Source organism: Solenopsis invicta, chromosome 7, assembly GCF_016802725.1.
Source record: "Solenopsis invicta isolate M01_SB chromosome 7, UNIL_Sinv_3.0, whole genome shotgun sequence".
Lineage (NCBI taxonomy): Eukaryota > Metazoa > Arthropoda > Insecta > Hymenoptera > Formicidae > Solenopsis > Solenopsis invicta.
Window position 1 is genome coordinate 16,725,907 of NC_052670.1, and position 18,128 is coordinate 16,744,034.

Below are 18,128 nucleotides of genomic sequence, written 5' to 3' on the forward strand. Positions count from 1 at the left end.
CCTATTGATATCATATCTTATCTTAACAATGTTTTTCAGTTTTTTTCCTGGAGCACCAGCAAAGATGATTTAGTACATAGCATCACATTGTTAAAAGCATTGCATTGTTAAACCTTGCATTAATCACTTAGTTGAATTGTTTAAACGCGATTGGTCAATTCTCTGTCTGTCCGAGATTTCGGACTGATTTCTAACGTCGTAGACACAAGACTTAACGCTCATTTTGTTTTATCTATGATTTCCTAGCAATATTATTACCAGCTCATACTGGCATGGTTAAACGTTTTATTTATTTTTTGATAATCATGTATGTATAATCGATTGACGGCACACCTCTGTAGATAACGATAATTATTTTTAGAACAAATTTGTACTTCAAGATTAATTTATAAAATTATTATGCCATTATTAATTAAAACTAGAATTTTATTTATAGTAAATGCTTTCGTTAGCAAAAATTTTATCAATTGTGCAGTTTTATTATCTTTTATTTGTAAGGAATTATTTATTATCTACATTTTAGGTTCCCTTTAAATTATAAAAATTGTTCAATTATTAATAAATTATTAATTATTATTCATCTATGAAGCTTTCTTATATATCTAAAAACATTTTTGACGAATTTAATTTAAAAAATTGAATACACATGTTGTTGATATTGTCAAAATGAAGGGATGAACGAATTTATGTTTTTAAAAAACTCCATGTAATATTACATCAGTCCTCGCCGCGTCATAGGAATCAGCGCTATTAATAGTGTGCGTTACAAACAGTTCCGCTTATATTGCATAATGGCAGAATACGTTTGTTTGCGGAAATCCTTATCTTTCTGGAACATTCGGTATTAATAATCTTTCCTTGTATTTTTGCGATTAAGAAGTTTATCCGCAAAATAAGGGGATAAATATATATTTTATCGCGTTATAATTATTTGACGGTGCAGTAACAAGGTGGACGCCCACGAGTGAAATAATCTCACCGATTGAACGTTCCAACAATGGCTTTTGGATGTAAACGTAAGGCATAAATGCTGAGGAACGATAACTATTAATTTCGTAAGGATATACAGCAAACGAAAATGAATTGAAATGTATAGCAACGAATTTATTTTGACATTTTCAAATTCGCGCTTCAGATTTTTCGAAACTATTTGAATCCAAAAGTAATATGACTACATCCAAATTCAACATAATGAATAGCTCATTTCGTATTTCAATTCATTTGAATCCAAACATAATAATAGGCTATGAATCCATCTAAATTCAAAATGATGAATAGCACATTTCATATTTCAATCCATTTGAGTCCATTTGAATAAAAAAGAATATCCAGAGACTAAATTCGGATAAAATAAATTTCAATTTTCATTTGTATTTATTTCCGTTTGCTGGATACGTTCATTATTGTGCTTTTCATGTTATTTCGTTCGTTATTCAACATATATTTTTACATTATTCCGGGTGGTTCTAGAAAGAAAATTTTCGAGACATCGGTGAATACGTCATAAAAATTCGTCGAACAAGTAACGCCCTATAGGCGCTACGATATTCCTTGAATATTATATGAATATTGTTAAAAATTAAATATATTTATATTATAAGTATATTTTTTAATATTATAAGAATATTGTATTAATGCTATAAATTATGCATAAATATTCATAAACTTTATAATTACTATATTTAAAAGTTATAATATTCCCGATAATTTAAAGTATTGAAGTAAATATTATTTACTTCTCATATAAGGTCCTGTGCACAATAGAGAATTAGGAATTAGATATTAGGAATAGAAATTAAGATTTTAGAATTGCAGTTTTCTCAATCAACGTTATAAATAAATTTTAAGTTATATCTTATACAATACATTTATATCTTACATATTTTATTCGTATCTGTTGCATTACGTTAATATTCATTAAGAAAACTGCTTCTACAATTTTAATTCCTATTCCTAATATCTAATTTTCCTCTATTGTGTGGATCAGGGCTTAATATTCGTATAATATTCATATAATATTCTCAGGAGTGAACATATAACCACTTTTTATTAATATTAAATGATATTTTAGATATATTTAATATTAAATAATATCACAGCGTTTATAGGACATGCGCTCGCGCTAGAAAAATACCGCGAGGTGAAGTAAAAGTTCTAATAATTTGTAATACATCTAAGAATTATAGTTTTAATAAAAATATGAAACAAAAAACAAGTTTAGCAGAAAATCCGAACGAGATAAACATATATTGTAATCCATTAGTTGATTTTAATGATAAATGATTTTTCTGCGTTAATTAAAGGCTCAAAATAAATGACACTTTTTAATTGCGTTAACTTTTCAACGTTGTTTTGCATTTGGAATGGAGGGGTCTTCGCCAGCGAAGCTTTGTTGCATGAAATGGCATCTTTGTGTGCGTACATGCGTGCAGTGCTGTGGAATGCGCTTTTTCTATTGAACCGCGCATGGAGAGAGGGAAGAGAGAGAAAGAGAGTTTGGGATTGTTTGACAGGAGGAAGTTAAGACAAAATTATTTACTTTAAACGAGTGCGCTCACATAGATAAATAGCTCTGCCCCTTCAGGGGTCCAAACAAATTCATAGATTTTAAGAGCTACGTGACAATCCTTCGAATTCCATGATTTCTAAGGAATATCTTTTTTTCTTTCTTTCTTTAAGGGAAGAAAGGTTTACTTGCCTGTACTCATTTTATTCCGGGAGGTTTCGCATACCAGAGCTCCCGTCTCCCCAAATGCACAGACAATGAAGAAAAATGTAGATTAGTTTGACTTAAAATTGATATAGATAAGTTTGCAGACAGAGGTTGATACAGAATAATTTATATTGTGTTATGTTTTTTTTTCGCAGATTCTTGCACGTTTTATCCAAAGAAAATGATGAAACTGGAACAAGTTGGACAGGATTTGAAGAAGATGTATGATTTCTCAACTTCGGAAGCGACAATGCCGCTTAAAAATGACGATGTGGATTATACGGATTATCGCTTCGAAAGCGCAAGACTGGATTCTTTCGTCAACTGGCCCCTAACGTTCATCGATCCTAAGAAACTCGCGGCTGCTGGTTTCTTCTATACTAAAAGAGACGACGAGGTGAGATGCTTCATGTGTCTTATCATCTTATCACAATGGTCGGAAGGCGATGACCCTATGGTAGAGCACCAGCGTTGGTCCGGGAAATGTTTATTCGTCCGCAATGCCCCTTGCGGAAATGTGCCGATCGGTGCCGATCCTACCATGAGTCCCAAACCCAAACGGTTGGATACTTGTGGAATTTACGGCGTTAAGTATATGCCGTGTTCCGGCCCGGACAATGACCTGAAGACGGAGGAAGCCGTAAATCCTGGGTTAGTCCATCCGGAGATAAGTAACGACGTCGAAATTACAGTCTTCTGGGACTCTCATACGAATGCCAATTTTACGGCCAAGCTTGTCGACGTATTAGGTTCGAAGGAGCCCACATACGCCTCCTACGAAAGGAGATTACGCTCTTTCGCAATGTGGCCTGAAAGGATGTGTCAAAGCAAAGAAGACATGGCAGCAGCCGGTTTTTTCTATCATAGCGGCCTTTTTTCGTCTTCCGATCAAACGATGTGTTTCTATTGCGGGGGATGCTTGAAGGCTTGGCAACCGACAGACGAGCCTATAAAAGAACACGTTAAGTGGTTTCCCGAGTGTAGATTTATTCAAAGGCTAATAGAGAAACAGAAATTGGAGGAAAAAGGCGATCTGTGCACATCATCTACAAAACGGGTGGACAACGAGATTTGCATCACAAATAAGACTATTACGACCAGTGTTTGTTAATATCTGGAACGATAAATGAACTTCTTTTATTCTTTTTTAAGCTCGACTGAAGTCCAACAATAAGACAGTATTACAATAGTAGAAAATGGCACATATCTACCCTGTATTCTGTATGTCCTGGCAGTAACTTTACACATGCGAAACATCACTAGTCCACGTGTTAGACAATATATATATACGAAAGTCATTCTATTTTATTAATCATTTTTCACTGTAAAAAAAAAGATATATTTAGATACGTTGAATCATCTGATATTTTACATAAGGACGATTCATAACAATTTAATTTAGTAAACAATGCTTAATGGCATGACTCATTAGCGTTTTAATATATATGTATGTATATTTCAATGTGATATTGGCATATTGGAATGTACATTGTAATATGGACAAAACTTTTATAATAAAAAGTGAGTATTTTAATGTAATAAATATTTACATTTATTTAAGTTTTAGATCATCATAAGACGCAAACGATAAATTTTATCAATTGAGAATATCAGAATATCATCAGTATTAACATATTTGTAAATTTAATGCAAATGTGTATAGTATCTATTATATTTCGATTTTTTATTCACTATTACTTTTTGTTTATTAACTCTTTTGCTACGAGTGTCCTCTCCACTGAGATGCTTCCACTGAACGAGATGCCATGCTGAAAGTGTATATTGCGCGCGAATCATCAGCAGTCAGATTTACGTCTTAACTACTTCTGCAAAAGTTGCTTTGACGATACTTTTTGGAAGAAAAAGAACTTTTCTTAAAAAAGGATGTTTATAATTTCTTAATAAATTTATTTTTATGGAAAGCGACAGTAGTCGTAACGAAAGAATTATGTTGACGGATTGTATTAGATTCGTTTGTATTTATGATACATAGATAATTTATAATTATCATGTGTTATTTTTAAAATGCGACTTATTTATTTTTTTCTCGAGAAAAATCAATATAGAAATAAGTTCAAAATTAAAATCAAGATAAGAAAATTCCGAGATATAAATAAATAAATATAGAAACAAGATAAGAGAAACATTTTTATCCCCGATGTCATTTACTAAGAATTTCAATGAATTTGTAAAATATACATACGCTTATTCTTTTTAGAAAATCATCCAAAGCACGCATTTATTAAAATTGTATAAAAAATAGCAATTATAAATTGTATATATGTAACAATTGCGCTAGAAACAACAGTTATACGTATCTATTGTATATAAATAAGATTTCTGTGTGCATGAATGATAACCATTGTAAGCTTTACGATAAACAAGATAATTGTTTTATGGATTATCAATTATTAAATTGAGATATTTGATAAATATATCGGAGATCTTTCAGTATACTATCTTTATTCTTGACCAACACACTTCTAAGTTTTTATTCTAAGAAACTGATAAAGGATTTATATACAGTGTGTCTCAAAAATTTCGAGATGTCGAGTATCTCAAAAATAAAGCGCCGAGAAAAATGTTTCATGCTTAACGTTTCAAGGAGGATGTATGATGGTGTTAATAGTTTCATCTTGATTGTTTAAAAATTATATGGTCATTCGTAAAGCCGTTTTACTAACATACTAAAACGTTTTTATGTAAAGGGAATTTTATTGCGTGTTTTAATGTTTTTATTTACTAATCTTTTATAAATAAGACAATTTAAAAATGTTTTAAAATATTTGTAGGGGGTAATTTTTTATTATTATTCTCTGATACTTGACATGGTTTTATACCCCGACAGGCATTCTTAGAATATTGTACAATAATAGCATTACAAATTGACAACAATTTTGAATAATTGCGCTAAGATGATACGTTAGAACAAAGCAGTTTTGTAGAAATAAAATCTCTAAGTAATATTTGTCAAAAATTAGATAAATCTAAATTTAAGATATAAACATTTTAAAATTATTTCAAAAATCGTTTAACTCTTTATTTAAAATGTTACAATGCTGAATGTGTAATATTTGATATAGCAATATTTTTACATTATAATTTAGGAATAATTATGCGTTTTTCTAAACTTTTATTTGGATTAATTATATTTCTAAATGTTTCACACAGCGGAACTAAAAATATTTTTCTTAATTACTGAACAATTTCTTTCCTAATTTAATTTTGTAAATATATCACTAAGATAATTCATTAATTCTTACAGTTTTATCGAAATACTATTTCCAAATTAATTGAACAAGCAATTACCAATTATCAATATTTTATGAAAGGTTAATACTTCTACATCTATTTTTATAAATGTACCTACACAATTGCTGATTATAATTTTTATTTATTGCACTAATATTACTGCAATATTTCAGTAATATTACTGAGATATTGCAGCAATATTTAATGTTATTGTATAATATTAAAGAATATTACAGAGATATTGCTGTAATATTGCTGTAATATATTACGTCCGTAAAAAATGGTCATGGGAATATTACTGCAATATCTCAGTAATATTGCTGTAACATTACTGCAATATATTATGTCCACGAAAATTTGTAATATTATTGCAATATTTCAGTAATATTTCTGAGATATTGCAATAATATTCCTGTGACTAATTTTTGCGGACATAATATATTGCAGCAATGTTACAGCGATATTACTGAGATAATGCAGTAATATTGATATTCCCAAACGGTCACCCATCCAAGTCGCGACTCCGGTCAACGTTGCTTAACCTAAGATCGCTGCAGACTAATCCTTCCTGGTGATGACCTGTGATGACCACTTAGTGCTGATATGTGTATATAACTGATAGATCAGGTTAATACACGTTATTTGTTTAAATAAAAATGCAACTAGAAAATATATTAATATAATGCAATAATTCAATTAAATAAGAAAAATTAATAAATTATTACTCTAAATGTTTATTTTTTATTTACCATAAATATTTTCTGAAATATTTTATAAAATATTTTAGTAAATATTTATTTTTTACTTAACATAAATATTTCAGAAAATATTTTAATAACATTTTGGATAAAAATTTTTATAATTATTTTTGTCATGTACATAAAATATGTATGAAATATTTTTATAACATTTATGAAAAAGCAGTGATAAATAATAAAAACGCTCGTATTGATGTTAAAAAACATAAATATAAAGATTAGGTCAGAGAAACGAGCTAAATGATTTTGATGTCAATTAAAAACATATATTAATACGCAAATTGCAATTAATAAGGAACTTTAGCCTTCATCAGCCGAAATAAATAATTTGAATAAACAAGTTACAGATTTTTCCAACAAAAGACAAAAGAACAAACAAAGGAAACAAGTTATAGACGCTCATTTCGCAGATCTATGTTTGTTACGTCGCAGCTCACAAGTGCTATTAGATGGAAGGTCGGTGACAACTCTAGATGAAGCTTTCCATAATGTATAAAATTCACCAGTTCCGTCACTTCATTAATTGGCGATGTAAGAAGGACATCGAGATCCGAGATCGTCAAATAATTACATGATGAAACGGACACAAATTCATATGTAATACCCGATGATAATATGTATCATTTCTGAAACTAACTTTTTTCTAAAATTTGGTTCTGAGTCGAGAATTTTTATTTTTTTCCAGTCAAAATTGTGATCAAAGTTAATTCGATGTTCGGTAATTACAGAATGTCTCGATGGATCGAGCTTAATGTTGTTCCTATGTTCTCTCACTCTGGTCTTTAATTGTCTCATGGTCTGACGTATGTGGCATCGCAATTATTGCATTCGATTTTGTAGACAACATTGTTACTACAGATATGATTCGTTTTGTCCTTGTATACTTTAATGACGTTATTCAATTTATCTAAACATCTAAAATTTACTGTGAGTGCATCTTTGTTAATTAAGGACGCAAGTTATCTCAGAAACATTCCGGATGTAGGGAATGATAAAAAATTTGTTTTAAACTTTTTCTTCGACCTGATTCTGAATAGAAACATCCTCAACCGAAAAGAGTGAAAGTTTAGTGGAAAATAATTTATTAATTCTAATCGTAACGTGTCTAAATATAAAATTTAGCGGATATCCATTTTCCAGCATCAAATTTATAATTAGTTCTAAGTTTTTTTGATGTAAGATAGGATGTGACAACAATTAGCGCTCTCTCTACTAAGTTAGAAATTATACCAATTTTATGTCGTAGAGGGTGTTGAGAAAAGAATGACAAGTATCGCCCCAAGAAAGTTTTTTTATGGAAGCAATCGGTGACGATAGTGTTGTCAACAATTTTTAATGAGATGTCTAAAAAGCTTAAGCTGCGGTCATGTTCTAGTTCTACGGTAAATTGTAGTCTTTCATGAAAATTATTAAAGGTTCTGAGAATAAGATTTCTTTGTCTTGAAAAAGTTTTTCCATATTGTTGATGTAATCTGTTTTTTCCAGTATAGCCGAAACGTTCCTTATTAATTACAATTTGCGTATTAATATAATATATGTTTTTAATTGCAATCTCACTGCAGTATTGATATATCATATTGCAATATTGCTGCAATGTCATAGCAATATTGTATTATGATATATCATATTGCAATATTGCTGCAATATCCATAGCAATATTATAATATCGCTGTAATATTACTGCAACATCATAATATTGTCAATATCATATTGCAATATTGTTGCAATGTTACGTGCTGTGCGGGGATATACACACGCACGCGCACACACACACACACACACACACGCCCACGCACGCACGCACACACGCCCACGCACGCACACACACGCGCCCACGCACGCACACACACACGCCCACGCACGCACACACACACACACACACACACATAACCACATATAATTATATATGAAAAATTTTTTACCAGGATTCGTTTTAGAAAGAATTAAATCTGATAAAATTTAACAAAGCGCACAAAATTGATGTTAGAAATAGAGAAATTTTTAACACTTAATTTAGCGCCGTATTTATCATGTGAAAAGGTGAATTTTTTATTCATCGATTGAACAATCGCATTACGTGCAAATGCAAAATTTGTTCTAGCTGTAAAAGCTGCATTTGTGCATAATGCAATCGATCAATTGATGAATTAAAAAACTCGCCCAATAGCTCGGACTTCGAATAATAAACATGGTCGACTTAATTTATATCATAATTTATTTGTACACTTGGCGATTTGCTCAAAAAGAACATTCTTGTAAGAAAATTATAAGATGAAAGAAAATGGGTTTTTGATTCTTGCGAGATCGGGATTGAAATAAGCTCTTTCCAGACATATATAGGTATCTAAAAGATATTTTCAGTAAACATATATAGGTATCTAAAAGATATTTTCAAGATATTTCTAAAACATGTCGAAAAGACATCTTAAAGTATATTTGCCAAGATATTTGTTACATAAAATGTTTTAGATTTCTAAAAGATATCTTGGAAACATATGTTCAGATATAAATTAAACGTTTAACTATTACGTCTTAGTATTATCGTGGGTCGAACCTGGGTTTAAATAATAGAGATAATTTATTCTTATCAGTGTACGATGCATTTGTTAACGTTAACGCAATGTAATGCAACGATGATACATCACAATTAATTTTGCATTGAGTTTTGTAAACAGAAGCATTTAATACGCAGAAGAATGACAAAGATAATGACGCGAAAGATTGCAACATTTCTTACATAATAATCCGAAATAAAATATTCCATTCTCAATAAGTTACTTTAACTTCAGTTTAATTTGTATGTAACACTCATTAGATTTAATTAATTGAAAATTAATTACATATTTTATTCTATAGGGTTGTTCAACATAATTTTTTGTCCTTGAAATGATTAATTCTTAATTAAATTCTAAAACGATTTTTCTTGCAAATCTCTGGGTGAAACTCCATTTTTTAATTATAAAATAGTTTAGAAATAAGATTGGGTACAAAAAGTAGGTGACATGCACTTAGTATAAATTTTTACATAATGCGTAAGAATTTTATATCGAGCTTGGAAAAAGGAATAAAGGATTCTGAGTGATTGATTCTTTTATGCGTAATGTAAAGTCTAAAACAGAGAAACTAAAGACAAGGTAGTCCTTATAACTCAGGCGAAAATATTTTTCTGCTATTTCTCGGCAAATTTCTCTGCATATTTTTTCGCTGTTTGTCTCAAAAATGAGCTACGTTGCACAAAAATTGTGTGAAAATATGTGATAAAATTGCAGAGAAATTAGTAGAAAAATTGCAACGAAATTTCAATACAATTTTAGTATAAAAATTTTTATAAAAATTTAAATTTTTAATTCTATTAAATTTCAATAAAACTATTAAAATCGTTTTATTTTCTTTTAATCTAAAGTTCAATTTTGAGGACTCACTTTCAAAAAAGCTCTTATCAAGACAATTAAAAGTTAAGAATCACATAATGCCTTTGATTCTATTCTGATTTTTTACTTACGAGACAGAGTCTTGTGTATCCTAGCAACAGTCCCGCTTACTCCTCATAAATCTGTTTTTTCTTACATTTCTCTGCAAATATATAGGTTTTGCAAAGAAAATGCAAAAAAATTTCTTATCAAATATTTCTGCAGTTCCTCTTTTTTTCTCTGCATTTAATTTGTGATTGCAGCCATGATAGTTCTTTTGCAGAAAAAAAACCTAGAAATTTCTTAACAATGTTGTCTACAAATTCTCCGAAAATTTGTCTGTATTTCTCTATAGTTTTGTCTTTAGTTTTTCTTTAAGTTTTTGTAAATGGATATTACAGAAATAATACATAGAAATATATCTTTTAATCTACAAATTTGTCTGCATTTTCTCTGCAATTTTGTCTGCACCCTTGCGGAAAATAAGAAGTATTGTAATCTCAATTCTTTTAGTAGTGGCAATACTATATCGATTATACTTTTTTGACAAATACTTAGTTTTGGCGAATAGTCAGTACCGATTTTGATATATATTACAAGGAAACCTCGGAAAGTGAGAAATTCAGATTTTAATGAAACTTGGAATAAATGTAAAGAAAGTAAATACATGAATTTGGAAATTTTCTGTTGCGTCTAAAAAAAAAAGATAGTTTGAAGAGGAGTGAAACGTCTCCCCTAGGGAATAAGGACTCTTGCCTTTTTTCAAAAGATCTTGTAAACTAATCAAACTATCAAAAAATGTTTTATACCAAAGTTAGTACAACAAAAATATCTATAATTAATTACGCTTTCATTTTCCAAAAAAATTTTTTTCAAAAATTCATCCTTTACACTCTCTTTTTACAGATTAATTATTACATTAAAATTCCAATTTTAATGAAAATTAGCATAAATATAGAGGGGTAAATATACGAATGTAGAAATGTTCAGTTATGACTAAAAAATGATTCAAAAGGATGAAACAAGAGACTTTTGCTCTTTTTCAATATCTTGTAAACAAAACAAATAAAAAAATGTTTTATTATATCAAAGTTTTACAGTATATATAAACATCTATTTACCTATTTAATTCATTTTCTGAAAAAAATTTGTTTTTTTTTTTTTAATTTAGCCGTTATACGTTTTATTTATTCCATTAAAGTTCCAATTTTAATGAAACTTGGCATATGTAGAGGGAATAAATAAACGAATTTAGAAATTTTCAATTACGGACAGGTTCAATTAAAAGAACAGAGTTCGAAGGAGTGAACTATGAACACATAGATACACATAAAATAAAACTACCTTAACTTTATCATATCATTGTATTATACTAAATTATACATATGTATAAGTTCAAAAAATATTTTTAGAAAAATGAATTGAGTGAGATATTTGTATTGTGAAACTTTGATATAAAACATTTTTTCGTTTAGTTTACGAAATATATTTATAAAAAGCAGAAGTCTCTTTATCTTTGAAGGACGATTGCACTCCTTCAAAGCGTTTTTTAGTTACAACTAAAATTTCTAAATTCATGTATTTTTCTCCTCCACATTTATGCCAAGTTTCATTAAAACTTAAATTTCTCACTTCGTGAGGTTTCTTTGTTAATATTGACGAGCATAATAAAAAATGTACGAAATTCATTATCCTTATTTATCGAATATACTCAATTATGAATATATGATATAGATAATAATTATATGCATACAATGCTTAAAAAAAGTTAAATCTTTCAAATGAACTTTGATGTTGTAAAAATAATAAACAATTTGATTGTTTATAAAAATTGTAATAATTATTTTCATAAATAAAAAAAAATTTTGATTAAAGAGAATATTTTTAGCTTTACAATTTTTTTCTTTGCTATACAATAAATCGAATCAGAGATTTCACGTTTTGCAACTTAAGCAAAGTACAAACTTTTTTTGTATTTATTTATTATAATAAAATACTTAATAATTATTTTAAAAAATATGAGGTTTTAGCAAAATCACGAAATTTGTCTGATTTAAAAAAAAATCAGTCATATTAGAGAAGAGGATAATATGGCACTTATTTTCATTTTATTGAATAACTTTGTTATAATTAATATTTTATATTGAAACTTTAACGACACATTTGTCAAAGTGTTGTTTAACTGATTCTAGACTCAAAGTAATGAAATATATATTTATTACTTAAGACGTAATTAAAAAAATGTAACGCACTGAAGAAAAAAAGTGGTAGGTATACCCTAAAAATAACTCTTAAAAATTGGTTTAGTTTAAAAAACACAGTATTTTATTATAAAATTATATATTTTTCCATTGTTTAATTTTTTATTGTTTATAAAATTGTCCTGATTTAGAATTTTCTTGCGTTTAGAAACTTTAAAGATATCATTAAAAATATCATTTCATTCTTGCTTAACATTAAACAAGCATAAAATGATCTAATATTTCTAAATGTCGCCTTCTAAAGTAAAACAATCGATTTATCAAAAAAATATTTTGATATGAAAATTACGATTAAAAACCATATTAACAAAATCCCATATTATTGTTTAACTTTCCATAAATCGAAGTGTATACAACCGAATAAAAATTTAAATAACAAAAAAATTACTCGAGTGCACATACATTCGTGTGATAATACACTCAAGTTTTAAAACAATGAGGAAGTATGTGTAATTAAATTCTAAAAATGTTTGGAAGTTTCTCGAAAAAGTTTGAAAGTATTCAAAAGTAAAAATGCCTTATAATAATTGTTAGTTATTGTGTATTGACATATTAGTGCCATTAAAAAACGGCGTGCTACTAAACGAATGATTCTATAAGCAAATTCTATCGTATTTAGTATATATAATTATATAAAGAGCGCTTTTTGAGAACTTGTTATCACTTGCGATTGCTTGCCGTCAAAATGCGCAAAAACATGATAAGGTACACAATAAAGATAGTGATTCTTATATAAATCACTCTCGCAAATTGTTCTATCTACCCGTGAGAAAAGATACGATTGTTATTTATGAATTATTTTCTGCCGAGATACAAAGATTTTTAAAAAGAGAAATAATAGACTACCTTTTTCATTCTGTTAATGTTAAAGTATGTTTTGATTGTAAATTTTTTGATGTAGATACGATCCGATAATCTCAGATGCTCACAAGTCGCAGGTTTGTGTGAAAAGTCAGGATTTTGTCTCGTGCTGCGTGTTTATTTGACGCGAGGCAGTAAGGGAGGATAGGGCACGACAGGATAGTTCAAGTTTGATAATGAATAAAGGCTTGGTTTTTATCTTTATTAGGGAACAAATTTTTTATATAAAGAAGAAGAGGTTATTATGGCTACTGTCGACATTAGGGCTACCATCATTTATTTCTGTTTCTAACAAATGTTTATGGAATTATTCAATTAATAGCCCACCGTTTTCTAATGGCAATAATATGCCAATACACAATAGCTAATATATTTGTTATGACATTTTTACTTTTGAGCACTTTTAAATTTGTTTAAGGTGTATTTTAGCACACTTAATTATACATAATTCTTCTAGTTTTTAAACTTGAACGTATTATCACACAATATGTATGTATGTACACTTGAGTTTTTTTCTTATTTAACTTTTTATTCGACTTATTAACATAAGATTTTGTTAATATGGTTTTTTTAAGCAACATTGCCATGTCAAATCATTTCTTCGATAAATCGATTGTTAGTCTAAAGAGCGATGTTCAGAAACATTAAAGATATCATTTTGTTGTTTAACGTTAAACAGGAATAAAATAATATTTTTAATGATATCTCTAAAGTCTTTGAACGCAGGAAAATTCTAAATGATGGAAAATTAAAAATGTATATACTTTTGTAACAAAATATTGTGATTTTTTTAAACCAAACCGATTTAAAAAAAATTATTTTTGGGCTAGCCATATTACCACCACTTTTTTTCTTCCATCAATTATACAATGCGTCACATTTTTATAAGTCACGTCCTAAGTAATAAATAGTTCATTACTTTTAGTCTAGAATTAGTTAAACAATACTATGACGAATATAATCGCTCAAGTTTTAATATAAAATAAATTTAAAAAAACTTATTTAGTAAAATAAAAATAGGTGCCATATTACCCTCTTTTTTATAATTATATAGAATCATATATGAAATATGTCCTGTATATTAAAATATATACAAATTATACTTGATTTTTATATTTGTATAAAATATGCCCATTATTAAAATACATATAATTATACTTACTTTATACATAATTACATGTAATTACATATAAAAAATTTTTTCTCGGCTGGTAAAAATCTAATCTACTTAGATAATTAAAGAAATAAAAATCCATAGTTCATATATTTACAACTTCTTTCTATGTAAAATTTGCTAAAAATGAAATTTTTTGAAAAGTGAGAATAAATTTAAGTACACGATTTTTTATTGCTAATTGCATAATTTAATCAATAGTAAGTATATATGTCATTGATAAGATAAAATTATTTCATATGTTTGTAGCTTCTGAAAAGTGTTTTGTTTTGATTTTTCGCTTTCATATTTTCCTTGTAATCCGATTTGGAACATAAAACTGCTATGCAGTGTAAATCGATACATCTCTTCATGAGAACAGACAATGATTATGAAATCTTCAATTATAATATTGATAGATATTTTATGTATTTCATTTACATTTGTTTTTAATCTTTCGCAAGACACGTGGATAAACGTCAAAAGTTCAGCCACGTAGGATCTACGAAACCCTAAAATAAAAATCTTCCAAATTCAGTATAAGGGCAAAATTATTTTTTCTTCAGCAGGCCTATATATCTCAAACACAACGGTTTTCAATGTTGAATAATAATTTTTTAATTTTTGCAATCTCCAACTTATTCAAACTACGTACTGCATATTTGTCCGACTTAAAACACAATCATGAAACCGGAATACGTAATATAATATTAATGCTTTGGAAGCATTTATAAAATCTTCTCTCCCTCGGAAAAACTGTGAAGAACATGTCTAGGTAGTCAAATTGATAGGACGCCCACACGGAATGCTGGGAGATCCAAGTTTGAATCTGTTATTTCTTTGCAATAAAATGTTTTATTTTTAGAAATATTACCCGAAAACAAATTAGTATACCAGTATTGGTGACTTTTCTAAATTCTCTTTCCTTTAAATTTGCCTGTGTTTAGATACATATTTACATTTCCGCGGCAAGTAAAGAGAATAGATCCACCGTAGTGGAAACGCAGCGTGACGTTAAATAAAACTACCGTTCAATTTGTCACACTGCTCAAGGGCTGAAGAGGTTCGTATATCTCTTCTATCTTTTCCTCTTTTTCTTAAATATTTGTTGCGTTCCAAGCATATGTTACGAATATAGCCACACGAATAAGAGGTAGTTGCGCTCATTATCGTGGAATTTGGCCGCGAGTAGCAAACTGGCTAATGTAAACCGCGTATTGGAATACCGAGTGAAACTGAGTGAAACCAAGGTCCGTGGATTGGCGTTGGAGGGGAAGGAAGGTCGTTGCATAGCCGCCATTTTCGAGACAGCGAGTCAGTATTAGTGTATGTACGTAGATAGTAAGGTACTACAGCTATTAGTTGTGTGAGTGAGCGAGTGTGCAGTAAAAGTATGGCCGCCGCCATTTTCGTTCCACATCGTTGAAGTGGATGCAACGACCTTCCTTCCCCTCCAACGCCAATCCACGGACCTTGAGTGAAACTAGCGACGATCGACCTTTCGTTTGCGGCCTTCTTTTCCTACTACCATTGATATTTTGCACTAGCACGTATGAATGTCAGACCTGACGAGGCACCAGTGTCGTAAAATAGCCTCTGACGCTGTATTGTGCGTTTTACAACATTTCTCTAGACAATGTAAAATGAATCTCAATACAGCCTCCAGATGTTCAATAATATTGTACAATACTTAAATATATATTAATAGGGCTATACAATAATATTGAACTTTTAGAGACTGTTTAACTTTTCCTGGCATTCTGAGCAAGTACGAAAAAAGTACTTCTTGCTCATTTAATTTCTGATTTTTTTTAACGGAAAGCCTATTTTGCTTATTCATTTTCGACTTTTATCTCTCCCCGTTAAACTCACGTATACAATATTTAAAGAAACATGATTTTGTCTTATATCCAATATTCCGAGCAATTATGTTAAATATTAAAACATTAATTATAAATAGGAATCAACTCGTAACTAAAGACTTATAGATGAATCAATTATTCGCCGATTTGATTTTTGAAAAAAAAAATTTTAATCTTTAAATTTTGACAAGTAAATATAATTCAATAATATATAACAATAACATAAGTTGATATAAAAATAGCGTTAAGAAAAAAATTATTATATTAATAATACACTTGATAGCAAAATTAAGGGATCACCTATTCTGACTTCGAAAAATAGGTGTAATTCAAGAAAGTGGTAACTTTGTCAAAAATAATCGTAAAAAAATTTTAAAAAAAGCATTTTAAAGCTTAAAATCTCTAATTTTGAGATTCATAAATCATTAAACGATTTACAGATTGTTTACAAAGTTACGCGGGTTCAAATAGGGATGCATCAAATCTCGAAATTTTTTACAAACTTTACAAAGCTCTACGATGCGAAATAAAAATTGCACGCAAATACGGTTTACAACATTTAAAATCATGGATCTCTAGCTTTAATTTGCGTATTTGTTGAACGTTGTACAATTTTTTTTACTGATTTAGGCAACACTGAAGCAAAAATGATCTTTTTTGCTTCAATGTTGAATAATTTAGTGAATAAAAATCGTACATACAACACTCAACAAATACGCAAATTAAAGGTAAAGTTTCACACTTTCAAATACTGTAAACTGCATTTGTGTGCGATTTTTATTTCACGTTGTACAACTTGGCAAAATTTTTATAAGATTTTGACATTTGTCAGATTTTTTTACGAAATTTGCAAAGCTCCACGGCACAAAATAACATTTCCATAAAAATGCGGTTTACAGCATTTAAAAGCGTGAAATTTTACCTTTAATTTGCGTATTTGTAGAGTCTCAGGGCCACTTGCACCAACGCCGATTAACTTAATCGCTGATTAGTCTATCGGAATTGACCAATCGCATTTGTTGTTTTTACTTAACGACAAATACGATTGGTCAATTCCGATAGACTAATCAGCGATTAAGTTAATCGGCGTTAGTGCAAGTGGCCCTCAGTTGCGCACAGATCTGATCAGACACCACCAATCATGTAATCTAATCTAACCCAACCAACGGAAATACTGTAGCCATCGGCCGCTATGATTGGTAGTGTCCAATCGGGTCTGTGCGCAACTGGGGATGTATTCCAAAAGTTCTACCAAAAATATCTCTTTTAATAATAAAGTTGGTAACACTGTAACTAACTACGCTGTGTTTTGTAATAAAAGTTGAGTTTGTGATTTCGTTAGCTTGCAAAGACCATCGGAGAAGTTAGTTTAATTTCTTGTAATTTAATTATTTATAAAATAATTTTAATGATGTATTATTTATTAAAATAATTCTAATCATATATTATTAAAATAATATTTACTAACAATAATTTTTATTTTAAAATATGAATTAAGCAAAAAATGGATTTCCGAAAAATCCGTGAAGCTAAAAATCGCAAGTTCTGATTAATTTTAAATTATTAATTGTAAGTAAATCAGATTATATCTGTTTGTGTGCACTAATAGTGCATGATAAAATTGATTTTGTTTAAGTAGTTGGAGAGGCTATAGTAGCTTAGCTGGCATGCTTATAAATGTTAGACTTTTATTAAATATTATTATAATATAATTTCATACTTATTTCATACTTATTTCGTACAAAATCAAATAAGATTTTTTAAAAATAATATCAATATTGGCAATATCAAAAAATTTATCCTACAAACAAACTTTGCAGTTAATTTTCAGTTTTTGGAAGTTCTTATGCTTTTTAAT

General features: G+C 29.1%; 1 protein-coding gene across 1 annotated transcript; it reads left to right on the forward strand.

Annotated features, from left to right (window-relative positions):
- The first annotated feature begins 586 nt into the window (after positions 1 to 586).
- LOC105199678 (baculoviral IAP repeat-containing protein 1) lies at positions 587 to 5,169 on the forward strand. Its single transcript, XM_011166874.3, has 2 exons — positions 587 to 1,016; positions 2,869 to 5,169. Exons 1-2 carry the CDS (start codon positions 998 to 1,000, stop codon positions 3,822 to 3,824), a joined length of 975 nt encoding a protein of 324 aa, XP_011165176.1. The 5' UTR covers positions 587 to 997; the 3' UTR covers positions 3,825 to 5,169.
- Positions 5,170 to 18,128: the final 12,959 nt, after the last annotated feature.